Source organism: Mauremys mutica, chromosome 20, assembly GCF_020497125.1.
Source record: "Mauremys mutica isolate MM-2020 ecotype Southern chromosome 20, ASM2049712v1, whole genome shotgun sequence".
NCBI lineage: Eukaryota > Metazoa > Chordata > Testudines > Geoemydidae > Mauremys > Mauremys mutica.
Genome location: NC_059091.1, coordinates 16,888,846 through 16,912,207, shown reverse-complemented (window position 1 = coordinate 16,912,207; position 23,362 = coordinate 16,888,846). Strand labels below are relative to the sequence as shown.

General features: G+C 59.6%; 2 protein-coding genes across 2 annotated transcripts; one reads left to right on the top strand and one right to left on the bottom strand.

The window, feature by feature from the left end:
• Nucleotides 1-3,046: 3,046 nt before the first annotated feature.
• On the bottom strand, nucleotides 3,047-7,199 carry LOC123354119 (protein PET100 homolog, mitochondrial). The gene is made up of 4 exons (XM_044995808.1): nucleotides 7,075-7,199; nucleotides 5,603-5,689; nucleotides 5,131-5,163; nucleotides 3,047-4,187 (listed from the first exon to the last, which is right to left on the bottom strand). Exons 1-4 carry the CDS (start codon nucleotides 7,099-7,101, stop codon nucleotides 4,110-4,112), a joined length of 225 nt encoding a protein of 74 aa, XP_044851743.1. The 5' UTR covers nucleotides 7,102-7,199; the 3' UTR covers nucleotides 3,047-4,109.
• A 163-nt stretch (nucleotides 7,200-7,362) lies between these two features.
• XAB2 (XPA binding protein 2) lies at nucleotides 7,363-23,057 on the top strand. The gene is made up of 19 exons (XM_044995807.1): nucleotides 7,363-7,531; nucleotides 8,424-8,572; nucleotides 9,037-9,160; nucleotides 9,906-10,103; nucleotides 11,077-11,211; nucleotides 11,652-11,816; nucleotides 14,223-14,367; nucleotides 15,083-15,234; nucleotides 17,035-17,154; nucleotides 17,571-17,702; nucleotides 18,293-18,424; nucleotides 18,663-18,776; nucleotides 19,115-19,277; nucleotides 19,635-19,825; nucleotides 20,338-20,460; nucleotides 21,287-21,458; nucleotides 21,548-21,674; nucleotides 22,130-22,245; nucleotides 22,401-23,057. Exons 1-19 carry the CDS (start codon nucleotides 7,367-7,369, stop codon nucleotides 22,460-22,462), a joined length of 2,685 nt encoding a protein of 894 aa, XP_044851742.1. The 5' UTR covers nucleotides 7,363-7,366; the 3' UTR covers nucleotides 22,463-23,057.
• The last annotated feature ends 305 nt before the right edge of the window (nucleotides 23,058-23,362 follow it).

Genomic DNA, 23,362 nt, shown 5'->3' with positions numbered 1-23,362 from the left:
CCACTCAGACCCAGCACCCAGGATGCCCCCAAGGCCCCAACTCCTCACCACATCCAGCATCCCAACCACACCTAGTACGTCTCCTGAACCCAGCACCCCCACCCAACCCCATCCAGGCACCCTGACAGCTGCCTGCCCCCAACCCCACCCAGACCAAGCACCTGGGACACCCCCCCTCACCCTACTCAGAATCAGCAGCCCTGGTGGAAGGGAGCACCCCTCCAACCCACCTACACCTAGCACCCTGGGTCACCCCTCCACATGAGAACTGAGCAGATCTAGTGCAGGTCTCCACTCTCCTCAGGCCAAGTGCCCCAACACCCCCAAACTTGCCCAGATCTACTGTCCCAGAGCCCCTCACTCTGTCCCCAGCCAGGGCACACTTACACCCACGGCCCCTGGGACAGGATCTCCTGTGACCACTGGGTCACTGGAAGGGACAGGCAGCCAGGGCATGAATACAAGAGGCTACAAGGTAGGACTCCCCCGATCCCCAATATTTGGAGCAGGGACTGTGGGAATGGGGCAGCTTCCATGGGGGGAGTGGGGCCAGCCTGTTCCATCCCTGCCTCCACTGCCGGCAGGGACCAGGGAGGCACTTGGCTTCATCACTTGACCCCGCCCCCCAATCCACATTCCCTGCGTCTGGAGGCAGAAGGGGCCCAGTGAGTCCAAGGGGTGCTCTCTTCCCCCTGGGGTCCCCAGCCCCTCTGAGTGCGGCCTGTCCCTCCCAGGCTCATGTGGGGCTAGAGAATCCCCCCCATTCCCAGCTCCCCTCCCCATCAGGTTGCATGTACCCCCTTCCCCTGCCCCACTCATATAGGGATAGGACCAGGGGCTGAGTGATTGCAGGGGGTCTTCCACACAGGGACCAAGGTTGCAGGTCCCCTGCACCCCCACCGCATTGCTGTTTGTGCCCCTGTTCTTTGTGTGTGATTCCCCCCTCCCAGCATGCAGCTGCAATAAAAGGAGCTTTCGTAAGAGCAGGCGTGTGCCAGGCGCTCACAGGGGGCATTGCAGTGTGTGGGGGGTGGGGGTGGCCAGAGCAGAGCTGGGGACTCTCACGAGTGGGAAGTGGGGCAGGGGAGAGTGAGTGGGTGGGTTCTGCCCATAGCCCCAGTTCCCGGAGTCCTAGGATTATGGGCAAATCACAGCTGTCACTTTAAGCAAGACACTTTTTAGCTCTTGTGGGGACACTGGGAGTGTCCCAGGTTCTAGGTCTGGGTGGAGTTGGGGGGAGGTTTGCAGGGGCTAAGCCTGGGTAGGTTGGGGGGGGGGAGGTTGGCAGGTGCTAGGTCTGGAGAGGGGTGGGGGGGATCCTGGGTGCTTGGTCAGGGTGGGGTTGGGGGGGTCCCCAGGCACCAAAGCTTGAAAAGGTTGCACAAGCACAGCCTAAGGCACAGAGCAAGTGAGAACCAAGCTGGAGTCACTTATGAGGAAGGGGGTCTTGGGCTCCAGCCGCACGGGGGAGGGCTCTGGCCACAGGGGGGTGGTCTGGGGGCTCCAGCCACACGGCAGGAGGGAAGCGCGGTGCGGCGCACCTGGGGAAGGAAGAGGGCCGGGGATTTGGGGAAGGGGTGGAGTTGGGGAGCAGGCGTGAGCAAATTTGCCACCCTAGGCCTAGGCCTTGTTGGCCTAGGCGATAATACGCCACTGGGTGAGGGGGACAATGGGGCTGGGCAACCACCTGCCAAACTTGGCACATGGCCCTAGTATCCCATCTCGGGCACCACAGAGAGCAGGAGCTCTCCCAACTCTTGGGTAGGGGCAGAAAGAGGTAGGGATTCTGCTAGGAAAGCCATGACCCAGCATGTGGCACCAGCTGCTCATCTCCCCCTAACTATGGCACTTGGTGGAGAAAAAGCTACCCTCTTCTCCCCCCCCTTCCCGCCTTGCGAAGACAGCTGGGAGGGAGGGAGAAGCGAGTAGCGGCACGCTTGGAGGAGGCAGAGCAGAGGTGAGCTGGGGGCCACGGTGCAGGGAGTAACCCAGAGGGACCGGGAACCGCTCCCCGCCCCGGCTCACCTTCACTCCACCGCTGCCATTCCCCGAGTGCACCGCAACTCCCCTTTTCCCCGCTCCCTCCCAGGCTTACCACGGGGGAGCAGAGGTGAGCTGGGGGGGGAGAAGTGAGTAGCGGCGCGATCGGAGGAGGCGGAGCAAAGGTGAGCTGGGGCCAGTGGGCGCGGGGAGTGACTCGGGGGTGGGGGGCAGGGAACCGCTCCCTGCCCCAGCTCACCTCCACTCCACCGCTGCCATCCCCCGAGCACACCACAAGTCCCCTTCTCCCCGCTCCCTCCCAGGCTTACCACGGGGGAGCAGAGGTGAGCTGGGGGGTGGGGAGGCATTTTTTGAGGGCCTAGGGGTGCCAAATTAGTTAATCGGCCACTGGCCTCACTGCACACTGCTACAGCTGTGCCCAGGTGGTCCCAGGGCAGTGCAGCATGACTCTGGCTCTTTGGAACATTCACATTCAGTGACTAATTTGGCAGGCTGCTAGGGAACGTGAGCGAGAAAAGGGAAGTGACATTTATAGCGTGGCCAGACCAGAATGGGGTTTCCTTGGACAAAGCAAAGACAGTTCCCTAACCTGGGGACCTTCTCCCACCCATGTGTCAAAGGTCTGTCACAAACAATGGAACTATGCAGTGCTGCGTGCAGGCTCAGGCAGATTGCCCTGCCTTGGATCTGCTCTGTTCTCATGGGGACAGCAGCTGCTGATCCTGGAGCCCAAAGTCAAGTGACTTGTCCACATCCAAACAGCTGGTCAGTCGCTAATTGCAGTGCAGAGGGCGAGAGCGCACACACACAGGAAGGCTCCTGCAAGCCCCACCATTCAGCACATGTACAGCCAGTCAGGACTGCATCACATCGGAGATAACCCAGCCCAATGGGACCTTTGGGTATCTAATACTGGAGACATTCTGCAAGAGTGAGAGGCTTCAGCCCCTAGAAGAGAGGGAGGTGAGGGGGAAGATGCTGCATCAGGGGACTTGCCTCCGACCCAGAGATCAGGCCAAAAGAGAACAACCCAGAGGCAAAGGGGGTCAGCACATGACCTCATGGTAGAGGATTTTATTAGTCAGTTCAAGCAAGAGCTTGGCTAGGCCAGGACACAGACACACAGAGGACGTGCCTCCAGGGGAGGGGGGGGCTACAGTTACTGCAAGATTTTTCCACACACTCTGCCCCAACCAGACAAAGTCAAGAGAGCCGGTCAGACTTAGCAGAGTCTCAGTGGAGCATGGTTTCACCTCCTCACGAATGCTGAATCTGAGCAGGATGTGTGACAACACACAGCAGAGACCGGAAAAGCCACATAGCCCAGCCTGGTCCTAGTGGAAGGGGACCGTGGAGTCAGACAGCAATCCCAGGGGCTCATTCCTGGAGCGGGAATGCACTGCGCTCTCCAGAGGGTCGGCCCATCCCTCTATCCAGAGGCTCCATAATCCTGCAGGCCCAGGCCCCCCACCATCCTCTCCTGGAGTGCTGCCAGGCGGTGCAAGGGCTCCATCTTCCTGCCTCCCTCGCTACCAATTCAAAACACCACAAGGTGAAACTCATCTTCTCAGTACTAAGCTTGTGTGCCTGACACTGGCCCCAAACCCCTGCACTGCTCACGCAACACTGCACCTTTCCCTGGCATCTCCTAGCCGAGCAGCTCAAAGCACTTTACTCTTAACTCAGCCTCACCGCCTCTCTTACAGGTGGGGAAACTCAGGCACAGCAAAGGGAAGGGACTTGCTCAAGTTAGTTTCCCTTTGAGCCTCTTCCCTCTCGCCCAGAAAGGCTGAGGATTAATTAACGAGCAGTGCAAAGCCCACCACCACCCTGAGAGAGCAAACAGCGGGTTACTCTATTTGCTGTTAACCCCCCTGCATCATAACTGCAGCTCCCTTTGCCCCACATGCCTGGAGTTCTCCAAGGAGGGCAGTTGACTGCAGCCGTGCCAGTGCATCCTCGACAGCCCCTTGGTGGTGACTTGCAGGTCACTTGCATCCTCCCTCCCCTGGAGGTGTGTAAAGGTGTTTGAGGGGGGGAGTGTCCTTCCCCCACCCCAGGCCATGCTCCCCTCTCCCTCAATCAAGCTCGGGGGGCATGAAGTGCTGTCACTGCTGAGCCGCACCCAGGAGCCGCTCTTCATGCTTCTTCCGCATCCTTTCCTTGAAATCTTCCAGCTCCTTCCTCTGAGGCACAGACAGAGGGGAAGGGTCAGGGTCAGTAAGCATTACAGTTCACCTGCTTCATGCCCCCATACCACAGCCCCATGGGTACCATCTCCCTCCCGGGTCTCCTCAGAGCCAGAGGCACAGCTGGTGGAGGCGTGAGAGATCCTGCTACCCTCTAGTGGTTAGAGGGTGACTCAAGAAATCAGCCCTGATGCTGCTGCAGCTAATGGAGCCTGTAACTCACCAGGTTAGCGTTTCTCTCTTACTGGTGGGGAAGGAAGGACACACAGACAGGGGTGGCTCCAGACCACAGCACGCCAAGCGCGTACTTGGGGCGGTAAGCCACGGGGGGCGCTCTGCTGGCGCCGTGAGGGCAGCAGGCAGGCTGCCTCTGGCGGCTTGCCTGCGGAGGGTCCGCTGGTCCCGCGGCTTCCACCGAAGCGGACTCTTCGCAGGCAAACCACCAGAGGCAGCCTGCCTGCCGTGCTTGGGGCGGCAAAATCCCTAGAGCCGCCCCTGCACACAGAGCCCCTCATGTTCATCCCAAACCTCCAGGGGCTGGACAAGCTGCTTCTTCAAACCCCAGCTGAGTCCTGGGATGGGCTCAGACTGGGACAGCTACAGAGCACCTGGAGACACCAGATAACTCCCTGGTCGCACACCACAGCTGGGGAAGGGTCGAAGCAGCTGGGGCTTTGCCAGACGATGCTCTGAAGGCAATGGGGAGGAGAGCTCTATCCTTCTGCTCTGCCAGAGACAATCTATCCCAGCAAGGCCTTGCAGGTGATGGCACATGGCTGCACGTCACCTAGGGGTGTAGATCCAACCCCCCAATGGCTGTTAACCCCAATGACCTGCAGCGAGCAGGATAGCTGATGTCACGCGGGGGAGGGGCTCAGCAGAGGCCTCCACAGCTGGGATATGTCCTCAGCAAGGTTCATGGGGGGGGCAGTACACTCACCTGGCGGTCGTCATCGGGTGGGTAGATCTCCCTCTGTGAAAACAGAAATGCAGGCACCTGTGAGGATTACCAGCTGGGGGGGTGCCAGGGCCAGTCTTACCCAACAGGGGAGCTAGTGCCATTACTGGCACAGATGACAAGGAGAAATGGATCCAACAGACCCTGCTGGGATGTCTGTCATCTCCACCCCCCTTAGCAACAGCTCCTAGGCAGGTCTCTCGCCTATCAGAGGGGAAGGAGTAGGGCATGGCAAATGAAGCCAGTGCAGCTGTTTGGTCAGCTCTAGGAAATGCCCTCTATAGACATCACCTCCAACTCCTCCCCATGAGCTCTGACTGTACTCCCCTGTTGTTTTAACCACTAGCCCACACTACCTTCCTAGAGCTGGAAACAACCCGTAAGTCCTCCCCCCACAGTACCTGCATGAATCACTAGCTTGCACTCCCCTCCCAGAGCAGAACACCATGCTCACCTTCCTTTTGATGACATATTCTTCAAAGTACTCTGCTTGGTTGGAGATCCAGAACATGGCAACAGGGAAGGACAAATACAGAACCATCTGCAGAGGAAGAGAGGAAAGGGGGAACATGTGGCCCAAATTAAGGGGAACACTGAATTGAGCTTAAACAAGAAAGGCCTTGCGTGAAATCCCAGGTACTACACAGCCCAATTAAGCAAAGCTCCTGCAAAGCACATGGCAGTGATGAACTCAGTGCAGCTTCGCTTCAGCTATGTCCACACTACAGACTCTAGGCCAGCATAGCTCCAAGCGTAGATGGAACATACAGCGACAGGCCTTTTTCTGCTAGTGTTGGAACACCAGCTCCCCAGACAACATTAGCTCTGCTGACAGAGGCGCTCTTCCATCAACAAAGCAGCCTCTACATTGGGGGTTTTGTCAGCATAGCTCTGTCACTAGGGGCTATGGGTTTTTTTCACATCCCTGACTGACATAGCTATGCTAGTGTGAGTTGTAAGTGCAGACGGGACCTTAGCTTTGATCAAGCCACATTAAAATGTATTGGTCCAGGAACTTTGTGTGCATGAGTCTTTTCTTTTAAAGTCTCTTCCTTTCCTCTGGGTCCAAGCAATAACTAATGATAGCTTAGACATCTGCTTAGACACCTGACACATGTCTGGACCAACAGCATTTTGCAAGGCTATTGCCAAAGCATTTTCCCCTTAGGAGGAAGGACCTGGCTGTATGTTTTTTTATGGAGACATTTTATACACTTGATGAACAGTGCCTTAAAATTTCATGAGCTAAAAATGTAGCAAACTGAGAGAGCATGGGGGAGTCCCCATAAACCTGCTGCCACCAAGCGAACCCACTGCAATGCCACCCAATCCTCGGGGCCATGATGGTGGAGTCCTATTCCTCTCCTACCACAAAGGCACACCACCCCTAGGGAAAAGGGGTGGGGTGGGGAAGAATTCCTCCACCATCTTGTTGAGCTGCCCAGTGTCTCAGACCATGCTGGATCCTGCCACTCTACTAATGGGCTGTCCCATCTTCAAGGCTGCCACTGAGCTGCCAGAGATTGAGGCTGGCAGCCTGGGGTATTTGCTCTGACCCGCAGGCCTGTCTGCTGCTTCTCTGGGATGCCCTCTAGTGAGGATTTTCCATTTTAATTTTTTAACCTCCTCCGTCCCCTGCCCCAGCAACAGGGGCAAGCAGCCAGCCCTAGGCTCGCCTTCCCTCCAGAGGCTCTCAGCGCTGGCCCCTTGGCGCCAGCTAGTCAGGTCTTTCCATGACACCCATCACCCTGGTACCAGGACACCCCAGCCAAGCACCGATGAGCCCCGCCCCCAACCCTAGACCCATCCCCCACTTGCCCCAGCCCCATCATGTTCCCTACAGGGCTTCTCTGTCCCTACGACGACTGTAGCAGCCCCCCTCCCCCAGCCTCTCCACGCCTCCCAGGTTCCGTTTCTGCCACTGACCCGAAACACCTCCAGCTTCACCCCCATCCTGTCTGCTCTGCCCCAGCTACTCTTCCGCCCGCCCTCCCTCAGGCCCTCAGCGGCCGCGAGCTTCCGCGCTCCCACAGCGCAACAAACGCGATGCTTATTGGTCAAGGAGCAGCATCAGCTTCGGTCGTTGGTGAAGAACTCGGTGAGGCGGGACCCACTCCGAGTGCCGGAGTAAAGATGGCGTCTGAGCGGAACTGGCCCCTGAAGGTGGAGCTTCACCGGAAGTGCGGCCCTCTTAGCCAATAAGCGGTTTCCCCGCGAGATGGCCGCCCCCCGACACAGAGAGAACGCGCCGTTTGCGTCATCGCCGCGCGCCGCGGCCTGTCGGTGTCTGTGTGTGCGGGGCGCAGGGCCTGGCGTAGCCGCGATGCCGGAGCTGGAGGAGACGCCGGTGGCGGCCGGCGAGGGGAAGCCGGACCTGTTCTTCGTGAGTGCCCGGCCGTGTCCTCTCAGGCCGCCGTAGCCTACAGCGCCCCCCTCCCCTCGGCCTGGGCTCGCCCCGCCCTTGGGTTCCCTCTGACTCAACCCCTCGCTGCCCCCAGGCGCCTGTGGCCAGGGAGCCCCGCCCCTTAGATCCTGTCCCGCCCCCTTCCTCCCCACGGACCCAGAGCGCCCCCCCCCCCCGTGCTGCCTCCCATAGACTCAGACCTGCCCCCTACCAGCCTGGGGCCCCTTGTCCGCCTCCCACTGTGCGAGGGTGGGTTCGATCGGTCACCTCCAGGCAGAGCTCTGGGTTTGCAAAGTTGGACCCTAGAAAACTAAGGGACCCTCGGGTGTACACGCCTGTCATTGCCAGGTGCTGGAGCAACTCTTGTGCCATGATTCCTCGCCCAGGTCTCAGCCCTGGAGCTGTGGTGCAAGGGTCGGCCTTCGACAGCTCAGCTCAGCTCTCTGTCTGGTTTGAATTGTACCCTCCAATACCAAGCTAGTGTGTGTGCAGTACTGAGCAACTCTGCAATAACAGCCAGTGTACAGGTACAGCCCTAGCTTTCCTGAGCAACCCTGTAGTGACAAAACAACATTTGCAAAGCCCTGGCCCTTCTAGGCAACCCTACAATAATAAACCGGTATGTTGACGTCCCCAGCCCCATGTTAACAAAACAGGCTACCAGCATGGAGGAAGCAAACACTGAATAAGAAAACAGGTTGTAATAAACAGAGGAAAATGAGTTTTAAAAGTTTGGATTCCCTTGGTGGTTTCCCTACTAAATGGACTCTGAGTTTCGGAAGCAGTGCTGCTAGTGCCTGGAGGTTCATGGCTATAAAGGAGAGGCCTGGGCTCTGCCTCTAACCCCTCTCTCCCCCACCACCCCATGCAGGAGGAGGAGGATCTGCAGTACGAGGAAGAAATCCTGCGCAACCCCTTTTCTGTCAAGTGCTGGATCCGCTACATTGAGTTCAAGCAGAACGCCCCCCGGCATGTGCTGAACCTGATCTACGAGAGAGCCCTCAAGGAGCTGCCAGGCAGGTATGTGGCTGGGAGCGAAGACATGGAGAACTCTTTGGGCATGTCTATGTTGCAGTAAGAGGTGTGACAGCAGCGTGTGTTGACACGCCCAAGCTAGCGAGCTCAATAACAATGGTAATGAAGCTAGTCACTCAAGTACATACCCAGGCTTGTGGGCTCACTTGTACAGCCCGTGCTGCTGTGTCTGTACTGCTGTTATTCAAGCTCACTAGATCGAAGGTAGCTTCTCTGTTGACACATTCTGCAGCCACACCTCTGATCACAGTTGTAGACATACCCTTTAGGAGCTCACAACTGTTGTGATCTCATGTGGGAAGCACTGCAGAGAAGTGCAGGTGCACTGGATATGGGCAGCTCCCGGCTACCACATGCCTAGCCTCTCCCAGCAGGAGGCTATGTGAGGGCCAGGACAGGAGCACAGGCTACAGAAATCTCTGGTAGTGACAACTCCATGGTGTTTGCAGTTACAAGCTGTGGTACAACTACCTTAAGCAGCGCCGGAAGCAGGTGAAGAACAGGTGTGTGACTGACCCCGGCTATGAGGAGGTGAACAACTGCCATGAACGTGCCCTCGTCTTCATGCACAAGGTATGGGGAGGCCCGGGACGGATGAGTGGCAAAGCCACTGGGCTTGATGATGGTAGATGAAGGCTTCCTGGTGAGGGCAGGGTTGTTGGATGCTTTCTGCATGGCCCTATCTCTAATCATGGACAGCCCCTGCCCCAGGTTCTGGCCGCCCTTGTAGATCACCAACCATGGACCCCTTGTGTCCTGGACCTCATCACCAACCATGAACTCCTCCCACACCTTAAACCCCTGCCTGCCTGCTCTGAGTCCCATGTGTCTCCAGAATGGGCATAGCCTGGGCAGCTGCAGGGCCAGCTCCCCCATGCCATCACTAGCCAGCGTGCGTCGGCACTGACCAGGTCTCATTGTGCTCAGCTTGCTAATGGGCTGGGGCCAGCGGGAAGCTGCCTTGGACCCAGCAAGCTTATTTTATGTAACCCCACTGGTGGCTGTCAGTCACTTCTGGCCTCGGGCTGGGTTGGAACCAGCAATTTCAAGGCACAAGGCTCTGTAGGGTTCTCTTGAGGATTCACCCCCAGGGCCTTGTCTGCTCATTGTTCTGGCTAGAATGAAACAAACAGGAGGGGAAATCTAAATATCAGATGAGGTACCTATGTGTCGGGGACCTGGCTTCTCTCCTTAGGGAGAAGGGGTTTTGTCTTTAGGGACAGCTGTGCCATAGCATGGCAGTATAACCCTGATGGGAGGAGTCGGGCCCTCCCCGTGGTCCTGCTCCAGTAAGCAATCCTACCTCTTGAACTGGCAGATGCCTCGGATCTGGCTAGATTACTGCCAGTTCCTCATGGACCAGTGCCGGATCACCCGCACACGCAGGACCTTTGACCGGGCACTCCGGGCGCTGCCCATCACACAGCACCATCGCATCTGGCCCCTCTACCTGAAGTTTGTGCGCTTGTACCCCCTGCCCGAGACGGCTGTGCGAGTCTACCGCAGATACCTGAAGGTAAGGGCACCAGCCTCCCTGATCTTTGCTGAGCTGCTCCCCTTTGAACAGTCTCCTCTGGGTTTGCCTGTCTCTGCACAGTGGATCCACAACATTGGAACAAAGGCTTGGAGCTTCTGCTCCTCATAGGGTCAAAATCCAGCCCTAACCCCGCCCACAGCTGCAGGGTGCATTGCAGTGGAGGCAAATGGATTGGAGGGGATGGCTGAGTGACCTGCCTAGGGTTATGCAGGGAGGCTGAGCCAGAGCAGGGAATTGAACCTGTCTCCTGATCCCAGGTTAGCACCCAAACTTCTGCACTGTCCTTCCGCTTATCCCTGCCCCACCTAGCTGTGGGACCTCAGGCAAATCACTTCGCCTCTCTGTGCCTCAGTTTCCCTTCACAGAGGGGGGCTAGTGAACTGTAAAGTGCTTGGAGATGGGGGGGTGGAGAGGGGGGCAGTGTTAACCTGCAAAAGCATGGGGGGGAGGGTTACCCGTTTAGCTGCCACTAAGGTGGACCTCACTGGAAATGCCGTACTTATATCTGTGTAATGGTGACGTTGGTGTCTGTGCCAGCTCTCCCTGCTCTAGGGCTAGGACCCTGTGAGGGGCAGGGGATGCTGGGTTACCGTTAGTCATAAGGCTGCCAGAGTGGCCAGGCCTAGCTACAACGAACCTAGTATCCCATCTCCGACAGTGGCCTGAGCTAGTGCTCTCAGGGAGTGTACAGAACAGGGCAATCATGGAGTGATCTACCGTGGTCTACCACTCCCGGCAGCCCATGGTTTAGGGTCACCACGAGCGTGGGGTTGCGTCCCGGATCATCTTGGCTAATAGCCACCAATGAACCTGTCCTCCATGAGCTTTTTGGGAACCCAGTTCCCTGGCTGGGATGATTTAGTTTGGGATTGGTCAGGGGGTTGGACTAGAGGACCCTGAGGTCCCTTCCAACCCTGATATTCTGTGCTCATCCCCATGGTGTGTGCTGCAGCTGAGCCCCGAGAACGCAGAGGAGTACATTGAATACCTGCGCTCCATTGACCGGCTGGATGAGGCTGCCCTCCGCCTTGCCAACGTGGTCAATGACGAGAGGTTCGTCTCAAAGGAGGGGAAATCCAACTACCAGGTAAGGTGCCCATGCTGCCAGGGCAAGGCTTCCTTCCTGAGGGGGCAGCTGTGCCAGTCACCTACCGCATTGCTCAGAACTCGTCTTGCCCCCTCCCTTTAAGGATGGCTTATGCCCCAGCCTCTTTGCTAGTCCACCAGAGCAGGGTCTCTCACATCCTGGAATGTGCCAGGTGGGGCAGCAGGAGTGAATAGGGGCTGGGCGCCAGACCTCAGCCTGGAGCCTGGGCCCAGGGTGTTAGGAAGTGGAGGGGATGGGCTAATTTGTGCAAACCAAGCCCATAGCAGGAACTGGAGTAGCCATCGTGGTGTGTGCCCCCACATGGATACAGCAGTCCTGGGGGATGGGCTAGATGGGCCCCAGAGTCTGGGAGCACCTGGTGGGTGCGGAGTGGCCTGTGTAGCCTTGCCCTGCTGCCTGATGTCTTGTCTCCCCTCCAGCTGTGGCACGAGCTATGTGACCTCATCTCCCAGAACCCTGACAAGGTGAAGTCCCTCAATGTTGGGGCCATCATTCGCGGAGGCCTGACCCGCTTCACTGACCAGCTGGGCAAGCTCTGGTGCTCCCTGGCCGACTACTACATCCGCAGCGGGCACTTTGAGAAGGTACCTTGGGGGGTGGGCAAGGCCAGCAGTGGGAGCTCGTAGGGACGGGCTCTGTTCCATGCAGACTGCTCTGTGAGTGGCACTAGCTGCTGACAAAGGCTTTCCCATTGCGAGGGGCAGCTGGTGTTTAATCTGATGGGCGCAGGGGTTAAAGGACCCGGGGAGGTTGCATGGCAGGGTGCAGCGTGGGCCCACAAAGGGTTAGTGAATCATGCAGTGAGGGGACAGAGAAACCAGGTGTGGTGGAGTGGGAGAGAGAAGAAGGAAGTCTCCACCTGAGGCTTGGCTCCAGGAGCTGCATGGGAGAAGGCTCTCTCTCCAGCAGCAGCCATAAGGGCCACACAGAAGCTGGTGCTGGATGATTCGTGTAGGAGAGGTTACGGGAGCCAGGGATAGTTGAGCTGAATCTAAGAGGGGTTTTGAAGCAAGGTGGGTGATGTTTGAACTGGATCCTGAAATGGGGGGAGGGGGCATGCGGAACTGGGAGGGAGGTGCTGGGGGAAGGCTGGGAGAGTACTGCAAAGACCAGAGCAGTCTGAGGGGGGAGGAGGGAAAGGGAAGCAGGTTGGGGGAACTCCTCACAGCCCCTCTCCCCCACCCCCCACGGAGCTTCCCTGGCTGCAGAGGGATGGTGGGGAATTGTCCAGCCCAGCAAGGATGCAGGGTGTCTGAGTTCACCGCCCCAATGTGAAAAGCAGCTGGGCTTCCCTGCTCACTCAGGCATTGGGGTAGCTCCTGTTTGTCTAGCCAGTCTCATCCGGCAGGAGCCCAAAGCACATCTTTGGAGGGATCACTGCCCTGGTACTGGAGTGTGCCTGCCTCTGGGGTGGGATATGACAGGGGCTAAACAGCGCACAGAACACTACATGGTCACTGATGAGCCCATGATAGGTTTGATAGGATAACGTGATTTAGTCAATAGGTCAATAACGTGCGACCACTGGTAATTAGTACCGAGAGTCAATGTTGGGATATTGAAAGTCTTTTTCCTGAGTGTCTGGCTGGAGAGTCTTGCCCACATGCTCGGGGTTCAGCTGATCGCCATATTTGGGGTTGGGAAGGAATTTTCCTCCAGGGCAGATTGGCAGTGGCCCTGGAGGTTTTTTACCTTCCTCTGCAGCATGGGGCAGGGGTCACTTGCTGGAGGATTATCTGCTACTTGAAGTCTTTAAATCAGGATTTGGGGACTTCAACAGCTGAGTCAAGGGAGAGAATTATTTCAGGAGTGGGTGGGTCAGCTTTTGTGGCCTGCATCTTGCGGGAGGTCAGACTAGATGATCATAATGGTCCCTTCTGATCTTAAGTTCTATGATTCTATGATTCTCAGCAGTGAGGATATTAACCCCCATGTCCAGGCCCAATCCAGCATGCTCCAGCTGACTCTTTGCATTCCCCCAAAGTTAGTTAGTGTCTCCTCTAACCAGGCAGGATTTCTAAGGCTCCTAGCGCCATAGCGTTGAATCATCTCCCTTTGTGTGGTGTTGTCATGGGACTATTAAACAGCGTAGAAGAGGGGAATGTTGCTGCTAAGCTGTTACTGTTGCTCGATGCTTTTGTTCTTGGAGCTCCAGTGTTACCAGCACTAGCAGGCAGTGCAGCCTGCTGATTCCAAGGCACTTGCCCAGGTTTATTGCCCTTAAGGCACAGCCCTAGCATCCCATAGGAGCTACAGGTACACTAACCCGTGAGTGCCCGGGGAAGGAGCGGCTCGGTCAGCAGCGGGAATTTCAGCTGTCCCATTGGCCGCACCAAGGGTTACGGCGAGGTCCCCTGACATTTATAGACAAACAACTGGGATAAACAACTTCCACAGCACCTAACACGTTTTATGACGTCTGTTTGTTACCGCCGGTTGTTCCTGGTATTTTGGACAAAACATTCTTATTGATTGATTTGTCAAACCATCTGATTTGTGTGCTACATTTCTGTGTATTTGCACTGGCCTTCTAAAATATATTTTATGTCAATATCTAGGGCCCCCGCTAGCAATGGCTTTGCCAACTTCATATATTGAACAGTCACCTTGTGAGCATTTACTTTAATACGTGGCCTGACTTTGGTTCACAGCCTCTGGTTCAGGCCTTATTTTGCACCAGGCCCAATGCTCCAGACTCTTTCTCTGCTACAAACAGTTTTTTCACCCCACCCCAGGAGCAGCCACATCACAGTACCAGGCAAGGGACCAAACAGCCCCCACACCTCACCCCCAGGCGGGGGAATCCCTGTATAAACGGCTCCCCATACTCCACCCCATAGATGGCGCTGAGATGCAGGCGGGCAAGGGCCCTTTGGAGGCTTATCAGGGTGGAGGGGCCATAGCTCCCATTTCTCCCCTGGGAGCTGGCTTGGGGGCCCCTTTGTGGGGCAGGGAGCCTGTGGCCCTGCTCACGGTGCCGTGTGTCTCAGGCCCGGGACGTGTACGAGGAGGCCATCCAGACGGTGATGACGGTGCGGGATTTCACCCAGGTGTTTGACAGCTATGCCCAGTTCGAGGAGAGCATGATTGCAGCCAAGATGGAGACCACCTCTGAGCTGGGGCAGGAGGAGGAGGGTGAGTGAGGGGCTGGGCCCTGCCTGCGGGTAACATGCAGCGCTCCCCAGCAGGGATTGGCCAGCCCAGGGAGGCAGAACCCCACGTGTGGCCCTGGGGGGTCAGGGGGTAATGCTGACTTCTGCAGTTACACCACTTATGGCCTCCAGACTCTGGCAGCTGATTGCTCTTTATAGGAAGCACAAATGACCTCTCAGAAGGGTTGGAGGATAGTAAGACCCTGCTAGGCCCAGTGGGTAGAGCTGGGACTCAGGACTCCTGGGGTCACATCTCTGTGCTTCTGTTCCCCTGTGTAAGACAGGGATAACTAGTCCTTCCCCTTGGCGTTTCCTGGGGTCTGAGGCTGGAGGCGCATGCGCCTTGCTTCCTGCCCGAGCGAGGGGGTAGAAACGGGAGCTATTAAACACCTTCCCCTCCCCTGGCTTGGAGGGTTGCAGGGCCCCTGCACTCTGGGTCCGATCCAGTGCTGGTGGCCCATGGCATGCTGGGTCTGAGGCAGGTCACAGGCAGGGCAGGGTGCTGTGTGGTTGGTTCGTAGCCCACAGTGGGCTGGGAGGACCCTGCTAAGTTGTCCTAGGAGGCCGGGGGTTCTTGGTGAGGGGGAGAGCTGCGGTGTGTAGCATCTGGTGGTGTATCGGCTTGTCGCCCCCCTGCTGCGGGCCCGGAGGGGACACTGGGACAGTGGCTAATCTGCCTGTGCCTCTCCCTACTACAGATGACGTGGACCTGGAGCTGCGCCTGGCTCGCTTTGAGCAGCTGATCACACGGCGCCCCCTGCTGCTCAACAGCGTGCTGCTGCGCCAGAACCCCCACAACGTCCACGAGTGGCACAAGCGCGTGAAGCTCTACGAGGGCAAACCCCGAGAGGTAGGGCCAGCTCATCCCCCGGGGGAGCATGCAGGGGCCACACACTCACCCTGGGGCTCTGCCTTGTCATCCTGGTGACCCCCCCCCCGGCATCCTGGGGGAGTTGGGAGATGGGCAGAGGTGCAGCTGCCTCTGGGATGTGGGGGTGTTTATACAGGGACCCCTCATCTGGTGCTGAGATGCAGCTGCCTCTGGGGTGGGACAGATCTCCCCTGCTAATCAGTGCTGCACGAGGCTGACGCACGCTGCAGTGTGATGGGCTTGGGGTGCAGGATTGTGCAGCATGGCTTGGTATGAGTTCATGGCTCAGGGAGCGGCTGAGACACCAGGTGTGTGGTCTGCTGAGCTCTGAAAAGCCCAGCCTGGCATGGCTGAGCCCTCTGGTGGGATTGGCTTGGGAAATAGCCCCAGGCAGAGGCTGGCTGTGCAGTGTGCTGGGCTGCCCTAGAGGACGCTGTAGTGGGGGGTGCAGGGCTGGTGTGCTACAGAGGTAGGCTGTGCGGCTGGCACTGCCCTGGGCCCTCCTGCCCCAAGCGGGGTCTGTGCACGTCTCCCTCACTGCGCCTGTTCTCCCCAACCTGAGCCCAGTGGATTCACAGGATCAGTGCTACGGCCCCAGCTTTGGAACAGTCCCTCGGAGGAGCCTTCCCGTGGGCCAGACCCCCTCAGGCTGTCATGCTTCCTCCAGGGTGAGCCCCATGGCTTCACCACCTCCGGAGCCTGGGTCTTTGGGTCTTCCGCACCCCGGCGTCACCCCGCGAGCTCTGTTCAGCGAGTCCCACGGGGACAGACCCCAGGGGGGATTCATGACCTCACCCAGCATTGGCTGCGACGCTCACGCAGCATTGTCAGAACAGTCGGGTTATCAGTCACCCTTGTCTGTAGTCAGCCCTGAGGTTAAAGCACAGACCCTCCTGCTCAGCCCAGAGCCCAGCCAAGCTGGAGCGAGCCCCTTTGTTCAGGCTCTGTCTGACCCTCCATCAGGCCTCCTTGGTCAACCCCAAGCGAGAGCCCCCGACTCCTTCCAGCAGCCAGCCCTGGTCCCCCACCTCAGACCTTGGCAGCCCTTTGATCTCCAGCTGAGGGGCTGCTGTTCAGCTTCCCTAAGGAGAGGTGGGGAAGTCCCTCTCTGGGTCCTTGGTTGCTAGGTGTCAATGGCCTGGAATTTGGAGTTCCCATTGACTTCTCAGATGCTCCACTGCCATGGGGAATAAGGCCCCGGCAGCTAGGCAGCACCTCCAGCCGTCTCCTAGCCTGCCCTGAGAGCAGCCAGGCTCTTTCCGCTTGCTGGGAAACTGAGGCAGGAGTAGGACTTGCAAATTATTCCCACTTCATCCCATCTGGCAGTGGGTGTAAGTGGCTGCGCAAGGAGTGGGGCAGCAAGGACTTGTCTTTGGGGATGTGTCCAGAGCATTAGCACAGCTGGGGCACAGGGAATGGCTACAGGGGCAGGGGATGAGGGTGAGGGGCCGTGTCGCTGGTTCTGATCCAGGCTCAAGCCCAGGGCATAGGGCCCGGGTTCCAGTCCAGGCTGGGAATGACTGAAAGCTGCTCCCATTGCATGACTGTGCAGTGCGGGCGGATTTCAGTCCATTTCCTCATCACTGGGTTCAGTGAGATCACCAGGGAGACTCACTTGCCCCAGTGAGGAGTCAAGGGAAACCGAACTCCGCCCTCACCCCTCTGGGGCGGGGGAGGGGCTGCGTGGGCCCTGCTGTAGCAGCTCTGTTGGCAAAGGCCGTCAGCAGAGCGTTCCCTTCTCCCACTGGGTCTAACACTGGCGCCCACCTGCGCCCACAGATCATCAACACCTACACAGAGGCCGTGCAGACCGTGGACCCCTTCAAGGCCACTGGCAAGACACACACACTCTGGGTCTCCTTCGCCAAGTTCTACGAGGACAATGGGCAGATCGAGGATGTGAGTGTTGCTGGGGGTGCGGAGTGAGAACGGCCAAGAGAAGCTGCCCCCTCTTCATGCCCTGGTCTAGGGGACTCATCGGGGTGGTAGGACCCTCATCCTGGGGCGTCGCCCAAGCAGGGCTCATGTTCCCAGCAGTGGCTGCTAGTGAGGGTTAAACTGGGCAGGAGCATCGCCCAAGCACCTGGAGAGAGAGTCTGCGCAGAGCCCCCATTAATGCCAACCCTGGGGGGCCAGGACAGAGGGGTCTGTGAGGGAGGGATTCTGCCTGGCTGGGTGCACTGTCTGGGCCCCTGCCGGAGCCTGGGGGAGGGAGTGGGCCGAGCTCCTGCCATAGCTCAGGGGAGCAGGCTGGCCTGGGGCTGGGGTGGGGTAGCTTGTGCTCCCTCTGATTCTGCCTCCCTCCCCTTCCCCAGGCCAGGACCATCTTTGAGAAAGCCACCAAGGTGAACTTCAAGCAGGTGGACGACCTGGCCTGCGTGTGGTGCGAGTACGGGGAGATGGAGCTGCGCCATGAGAACTATGACCAGGCCCTGCGCATCCTCCGGGTGAGCCCAGCCCTGCTGGGCATGGGGGGGTGATGGGAGCAGCAATGTGGGATACGAGGGCAAGAACCAGGTAACCATCCCTCTGGCTGCTGGAGAGTCCTGGGTGGGTAGAGGAGCGAGGAACATCTTGAGGTTAAGGCCCGGACTCCACAGTTCCACTCCCAGCTCGGGGAGGGGCAGGAACCAGGACTCCTGGGCTCTGCTCCCAGCTTTGGGAGGGGTGTGGGGGTCTAATGGTTAGAATGTGGGCGGGGGGGGAGGGGAGCAAGAGCCAGGACTCCTGGGCTCTGCTCGCAGCTTTGGGAGGGGTGTGGGGGTCTAATGGTTAGAATGCTGGGGGGTGGGGAAGCAAGAACCAGGACTCCTGGGTTCCACTTCCAGCTGTGGAAGGGGCAGGCAGTCTAGTGGTTCGAATGTGGGCCATGCTTTGCTGAGGACACAGTGAGTGATGGCGAGAAGCTGCCTCCGTGGCACCTGCCAGGGGATGTCATGGGTCCCTGAATCACCCTGCCCACCCTGTGCTGCTGGCAGTGAAATCCTGGGCACAGGGTTCGCTGCCCCACTGAGCGCCCTCCTCTCTCGCCCCACAGAAAGCCACGGCCATCCCAGCCAAGAAAGCCGAGTACTTTGATGCCTCGGAGCCCGTCCAGAACCGTGTGTACAAGTCCCTCAAGGTCTGGTCCATGCTGGCTGACCTGGAAGAGAGCCTGGGCACCTTCAAGGTGAGGATACCCACCCTTCTCAGGGGCCAGGTCCCGGGACGGGGGTCACAGAGCCAGGCCCTAACTGCTCTCCGGCAGAGGGACTGGGAGTTCGAGGGGGTGGACTCCACTGAGGATGGCGCCAGGCTCAGCCTGCACCCGCCCCTGCCCATCCTGCTGGGCCACCTGGATCCCTGCAGCATGCCAGCCCCTCCCATAATCCACCTAATACTGCTGCCCGCCTGGTCTTCTCTCCTAGTCCACCAAGGCGGTGTACGACCGCATCCTGGACCTGCGCATCGCCACGCCCCAGATCATCATCAACTACGCCCTCTTCCTGGAGGAGCACACCTACTTCGAGGAGAGCTTCAAGGTGCAGGGGAGCTCCGTTGTTAAGGGCGAGGGAGGGTGGGACTTAGCTGGGCTCCGAGAAGCAGAGTTGGGGTGAGGGGGAGGTACTGGTGGGCAGGGCCAGCAGAGAGCCCCTGATTGGCAGGCGTTTGCCCAGTGAGGGAGGGGCTGCAGATCTGGCTGGGTCAGAAGGGCTCTGAGGTGGCGCCGTGGGAATTAAAGGGTTAATGTGCAGATCTGGGTGGGGGTGGGGGGGTGCGATTGCTCCCAGGGGCGTCATGGAAGTGCCCCCAGCTGCTACCAGGCGTGAGGGCTCCAGGGGGCACCCGGGCAGCCATGCTCACACTCCTCCCTCGGCAGGCCTACGAGAGGGGCATTTCCCTGTTCCGCTGGCCCAACGTGTACGACATTTGGAACACCTACCTGACCAAGTTCATCGACCGCTATGGCGGCAAGAAGCTGGAGCGCGCCCGCGACCTCTTCGAGCAGGCGCTGGACGGCTGCCCCCAGAAATATGCCAAGAGTATGTGTGGGGGAGGAGGGGGTGTTTCCTGGCTCCCCGATATGAGGGCATCCTGGCATCAGCTGCCATGTGGCGCTGTCTGGCCAGGATTCCACCCGCACTGGTGCCCAGTCCTGTCTCCAAGCCGAGGGGAGTCCTGGCGGATGGGATACTGAAGCGGGGAGCCCAGACTGCTGTGTGGCAAAGAGGGCCTGAGAACCCTGGGCAGTGGCAGGGCCAACACCCCCATATGCAGCCCCCCGCCAGCCGGCTTTGCCTTTGCCCCAGTGGTGCTGCGGGTTTCTGATTTGATTCCGAGTCACCCTGTGGCCTGGTATCCTTGTGCCAGCCGGTCCCTGACTCACCCTGTCCCTGCAGCCATCTACCTGTTGTATGCCAAGCTGGAGGAGGAGTTCGGGCTGGCGCGGCATGCCATGGCGGTGTATGAGCGGGCCACACGAGCCGTGCAGCCCTCGGAGCAGTACGAGATGTACAACATCTACATCAAGCGGGCGGCGGAGATCTACGGGGTCACCCACACCCGCAGCATCTATGAGAAGGCCATTGAGGTGAGGTGAGGTGGGGGGGGGGCAGGGCTGGGGGAGCTTTCCCTCTCCCCCCTCACACATGGGCCTAGAGCAGTGCCCCCACCCCTGCGTGCCAGTGCATTGAGCTGTCCTAGGCCCCTTCCTGCCATTCAGTAGCAGAAACCCCTCCCAGCCTCCTGCACCCACGTCCCATGGGCCAGTGCTGAGGAGCCCTAGACCCATCCAGCAGAGGCATGGGCTGGCTGAGGTCCTGTGCTGGAGGGCAGCACTGCCTTCTTGTAGCAGGGGCACTCGGGCGGCAGAGATGGGCACAGACAGCACTGGGCCGAGCCCCAAACACCCCTGGCACTCTGCAGCCCAAGGCTGTGAATCCCCAAACCCGGGATCTTGGGGGGGCGCTGTCCTGAGCCCCAGCCTGCAGGGAGCACACTGCATGGCATCCTGACTCCCCCCCACCCAGGGGGGCAGGGCATTCAAGAGCGCATGCGTGCGGTGGAGGTGGGGCTGGTGGGATTCAGGGCTCTCTCTCCCAGGTGCTGTCAGACGAGCACGCCCGCGAGATGTGCCAGCGCTTTGCCGACATGGAATGCAAGCTGGGCGAGATCGACCGGGCCCGGGCCATCTACTCCTACTGCTCGCAGATCTGTGACCCCCGGGTAAGGGCCCCGGGCAAACGTGGGCTGGTAGAGCAAGCCCAGGCCCTGGGTGTGGGATTGTGCCCTACAGTCTGGTCCCTGACACTACCGTCCCCAGGCTTGGTTTCCCTGCTGCTCTGCCCAGCCAGGTGGGCTTCGGGCCCTGCTAGAGGGATCAGTTGCCCAGGAGGAGGCTGGGAGATGGACCAGGGCCACCCTCACTCCTGGAGCCAGCAGGCAGTGGAGGGCTCGACCCTTGACACCCCCCCCCATTGGCACTACAGTGACCCAGGGTGCCCACCTTGCGCCCCCTCCCGCCGGCTATGGTGGGGATGCAGTGGTGCTGGACATGGGCCTCCCACCAGCCCAGAACCCGAGTGGGTGAGGGTGTCTCACTGTGACTGCTGGAGCCTGTAGCCCTGGGGTGAGTGGGGAGGGGCTTGACTGTGATAGGGCCCCTGTAAACGGGTGCAGGACTCCCCCTTTGCCCTTTTCTGGGCATTACTGCCACATCCCCAGGACAGCCCTGGGCTAAGTCTGGCTCTTTAGGGGTGGGGCTCTCTGGGGCCCCACCCACACTGGGGGAGAGTCTTGCAGACCATGGAGCCAGAGGGGTGGTGTTTAGGTGGTTTAGTGCCCATGGGGTAGCCCAGCATCCTGCCCCCATCTCCAGTAACAGCCGGAGCCCTGGGGGGAGATGGTCTCTGAGCCGGGTGGGAGTGGTCTGGTAGCAGATCCTGGGGTGAGGGGATGGGTCAGCCAGGCCATGGGGATGGAGAGGAGAGGAGAGGGCAGGCCTTGGGGGTGGGCACAGCAAGGCTCACTCTCGTCCACCCCACCCCCCCAGACCACAGGCTCCTTCTGGCAGACGTGGAAGGACTTTGAGATCCGGCACGGGAACGAAGACACGATCCGGGAGATGCTGCGCATCAAACGCAGTGTCCAGGCCACCTACAACACCCAGGTCAACTTCATGGCCTCGCAGATGCTCAAAGTCTCCAGCAATGCCACGGGCACCGGTAAGCAACCCCTGCATATGGTGGGAGCCTTGGGGGCACCTGTATCCCCCCGAGGGGTCCCTGGCATTGACCCTGCTGTCTGGTTCCAGTGTCAGACCTGGCTCCAGGGCAGAGTGGCATGGACGACATGAAGCTGCTAGAGCAGCGGGCAGAGCAGCTGGCGGCCGAGGCAGAGCGGGACAAACCCCGGGCCAAGGAGAAGATCCTCTTTGTCAGGTCTGTGTGCATAGGGCAGCTTGTGGTGACTACACAGGCCATCATGCATCTGGGCAGCCAGCCCTGCTGCATGCTGGGGCTCAGCTCCCCCGCCTCATAGCCAGCAATGGCTCTGATGTGCCCCTTGCCCAGCGCCCAGTGTGCCGGTGCAGCCCTGGGCTGAGAGCCAGGCTGGCTTCTCATCGCTGAGCCCGTAACCCCCAACCCCCTCGCTGCTTGGCACTGCCCTCATCCCTTCCCCGCTGGCTGGGGCTGGCACCCATGGCAAAGCCAGCCATAGCCCCCCCGCACACTGCGGGGGAGCCTCTCCTAGGCCTAAAGTCATGTGGGGAGCTGTGGATGGTTGGGGGTGGGGACAGTTGGGGCCTAAGACTGTTTCTGGAGCAGCTGGCGTAGGGAGGACTCCCTGGTGCCCAGCCCCTCGCTTACTCCCCTCCCCCCCGGTATGTTGGCAGGAGCGATGCGTCACGCAGTGAGCTGGCTGCACTCTCCAGGCAGGCGAACCCTGACGAGATCGACATTGATGAGGAGGAGGAGGAGGGTGGTGAGAGCGAGGAGAATGAGCCTGATGGTAAGGGGGGTGCACAGCTGTGGCTGGGGGAGGGGCCTAGTGTAGCTGGATACATCCTGCCCCTCAGGCTCAGGATGGGAGATGGGCAGGGTCTGGCTCCTGGCCGTAGATGGGTGCCGGCTCACCACTGACCCATCCTCCCCTTCTCCCTGCAGAGGTGCAGCTGGAGCAGCAGAGCGTCCCCTCGGCTGTGTTCGGGGGGCTGAAGACCGACTGAGCTGGAACTGGGGGCAGCCAGTGGGCACCATGGATCCTGCTTCCCTCCTGGAGTGCGGGCAGAGGGGTCTGGACTTGGAGATTCCTGGGCCTGTGCTGGCCTGGAGCTGCTCCCCCAGAGCATGGGCTGAGTGTCTGTCCCCCACCCCGGGGCACACTGCTGCCCTAGTTCTCCTGCCTGAGTTCTGGGCTCCCTGGCTCCTAGCAGGGAGCGGGTGGGGTAGGGCAGGGCAGGGCAGGGCTGTCCCTCTGCTGTGCAGGGAGGGGAGGACCCTGCTCAGGGCCATTGGCAGGAGGGGGTGGAGCCAGCCTGCCCACCCCTGCCCCACGAAGCACTTTGGGAGCCAGGCTTGTTAAATGGGGAGGGAGCAGGCAGAGCTCCTGGGGCTGGGCCCTGCTGGAGTAGCTGGGGCTAATCTGCCCCCTCCATCTGGTCTCCACCAGGTAGTGAGTGGGGTAAACCCTGTGCTTGGTGCTCTTCCCCCCACTGGGGCATGGGTAGCCCCCACCCCGGCTCTTGTGCAAGGAGAGAGGGAGTGACCCCCCTCCCTGCCTGGGGGGCTGCTGTGTCTGATGCCGGGTGTCTTACTATAAAGGTTTCTTTTTCTAACCCCAGCTGGGCTCTCATTGCTCAGGGAGGGGCTTGGGAACAGCTCAAGGAAGTGCCCCCCCTGCCCCCCCCCCACTGCTGGGCAGGGACATGGTGACAGTTTGCCCTGGTCATGGACTCAAGCCAGCAGGGCCAGAGCCTGGGGGGAGGCCTACCCCTCCCCCCCTTGCACCATGCTATTCTGGGGCAGGGCTGTTCTGGCCAGGCCTAGCCAGGCCCTCAGTGCTGGAGGGATGATGTGAGGTTGGAGCTGAGCAGGGGCAGCCTTAGGGTTAAACATGCTGGTCAGGC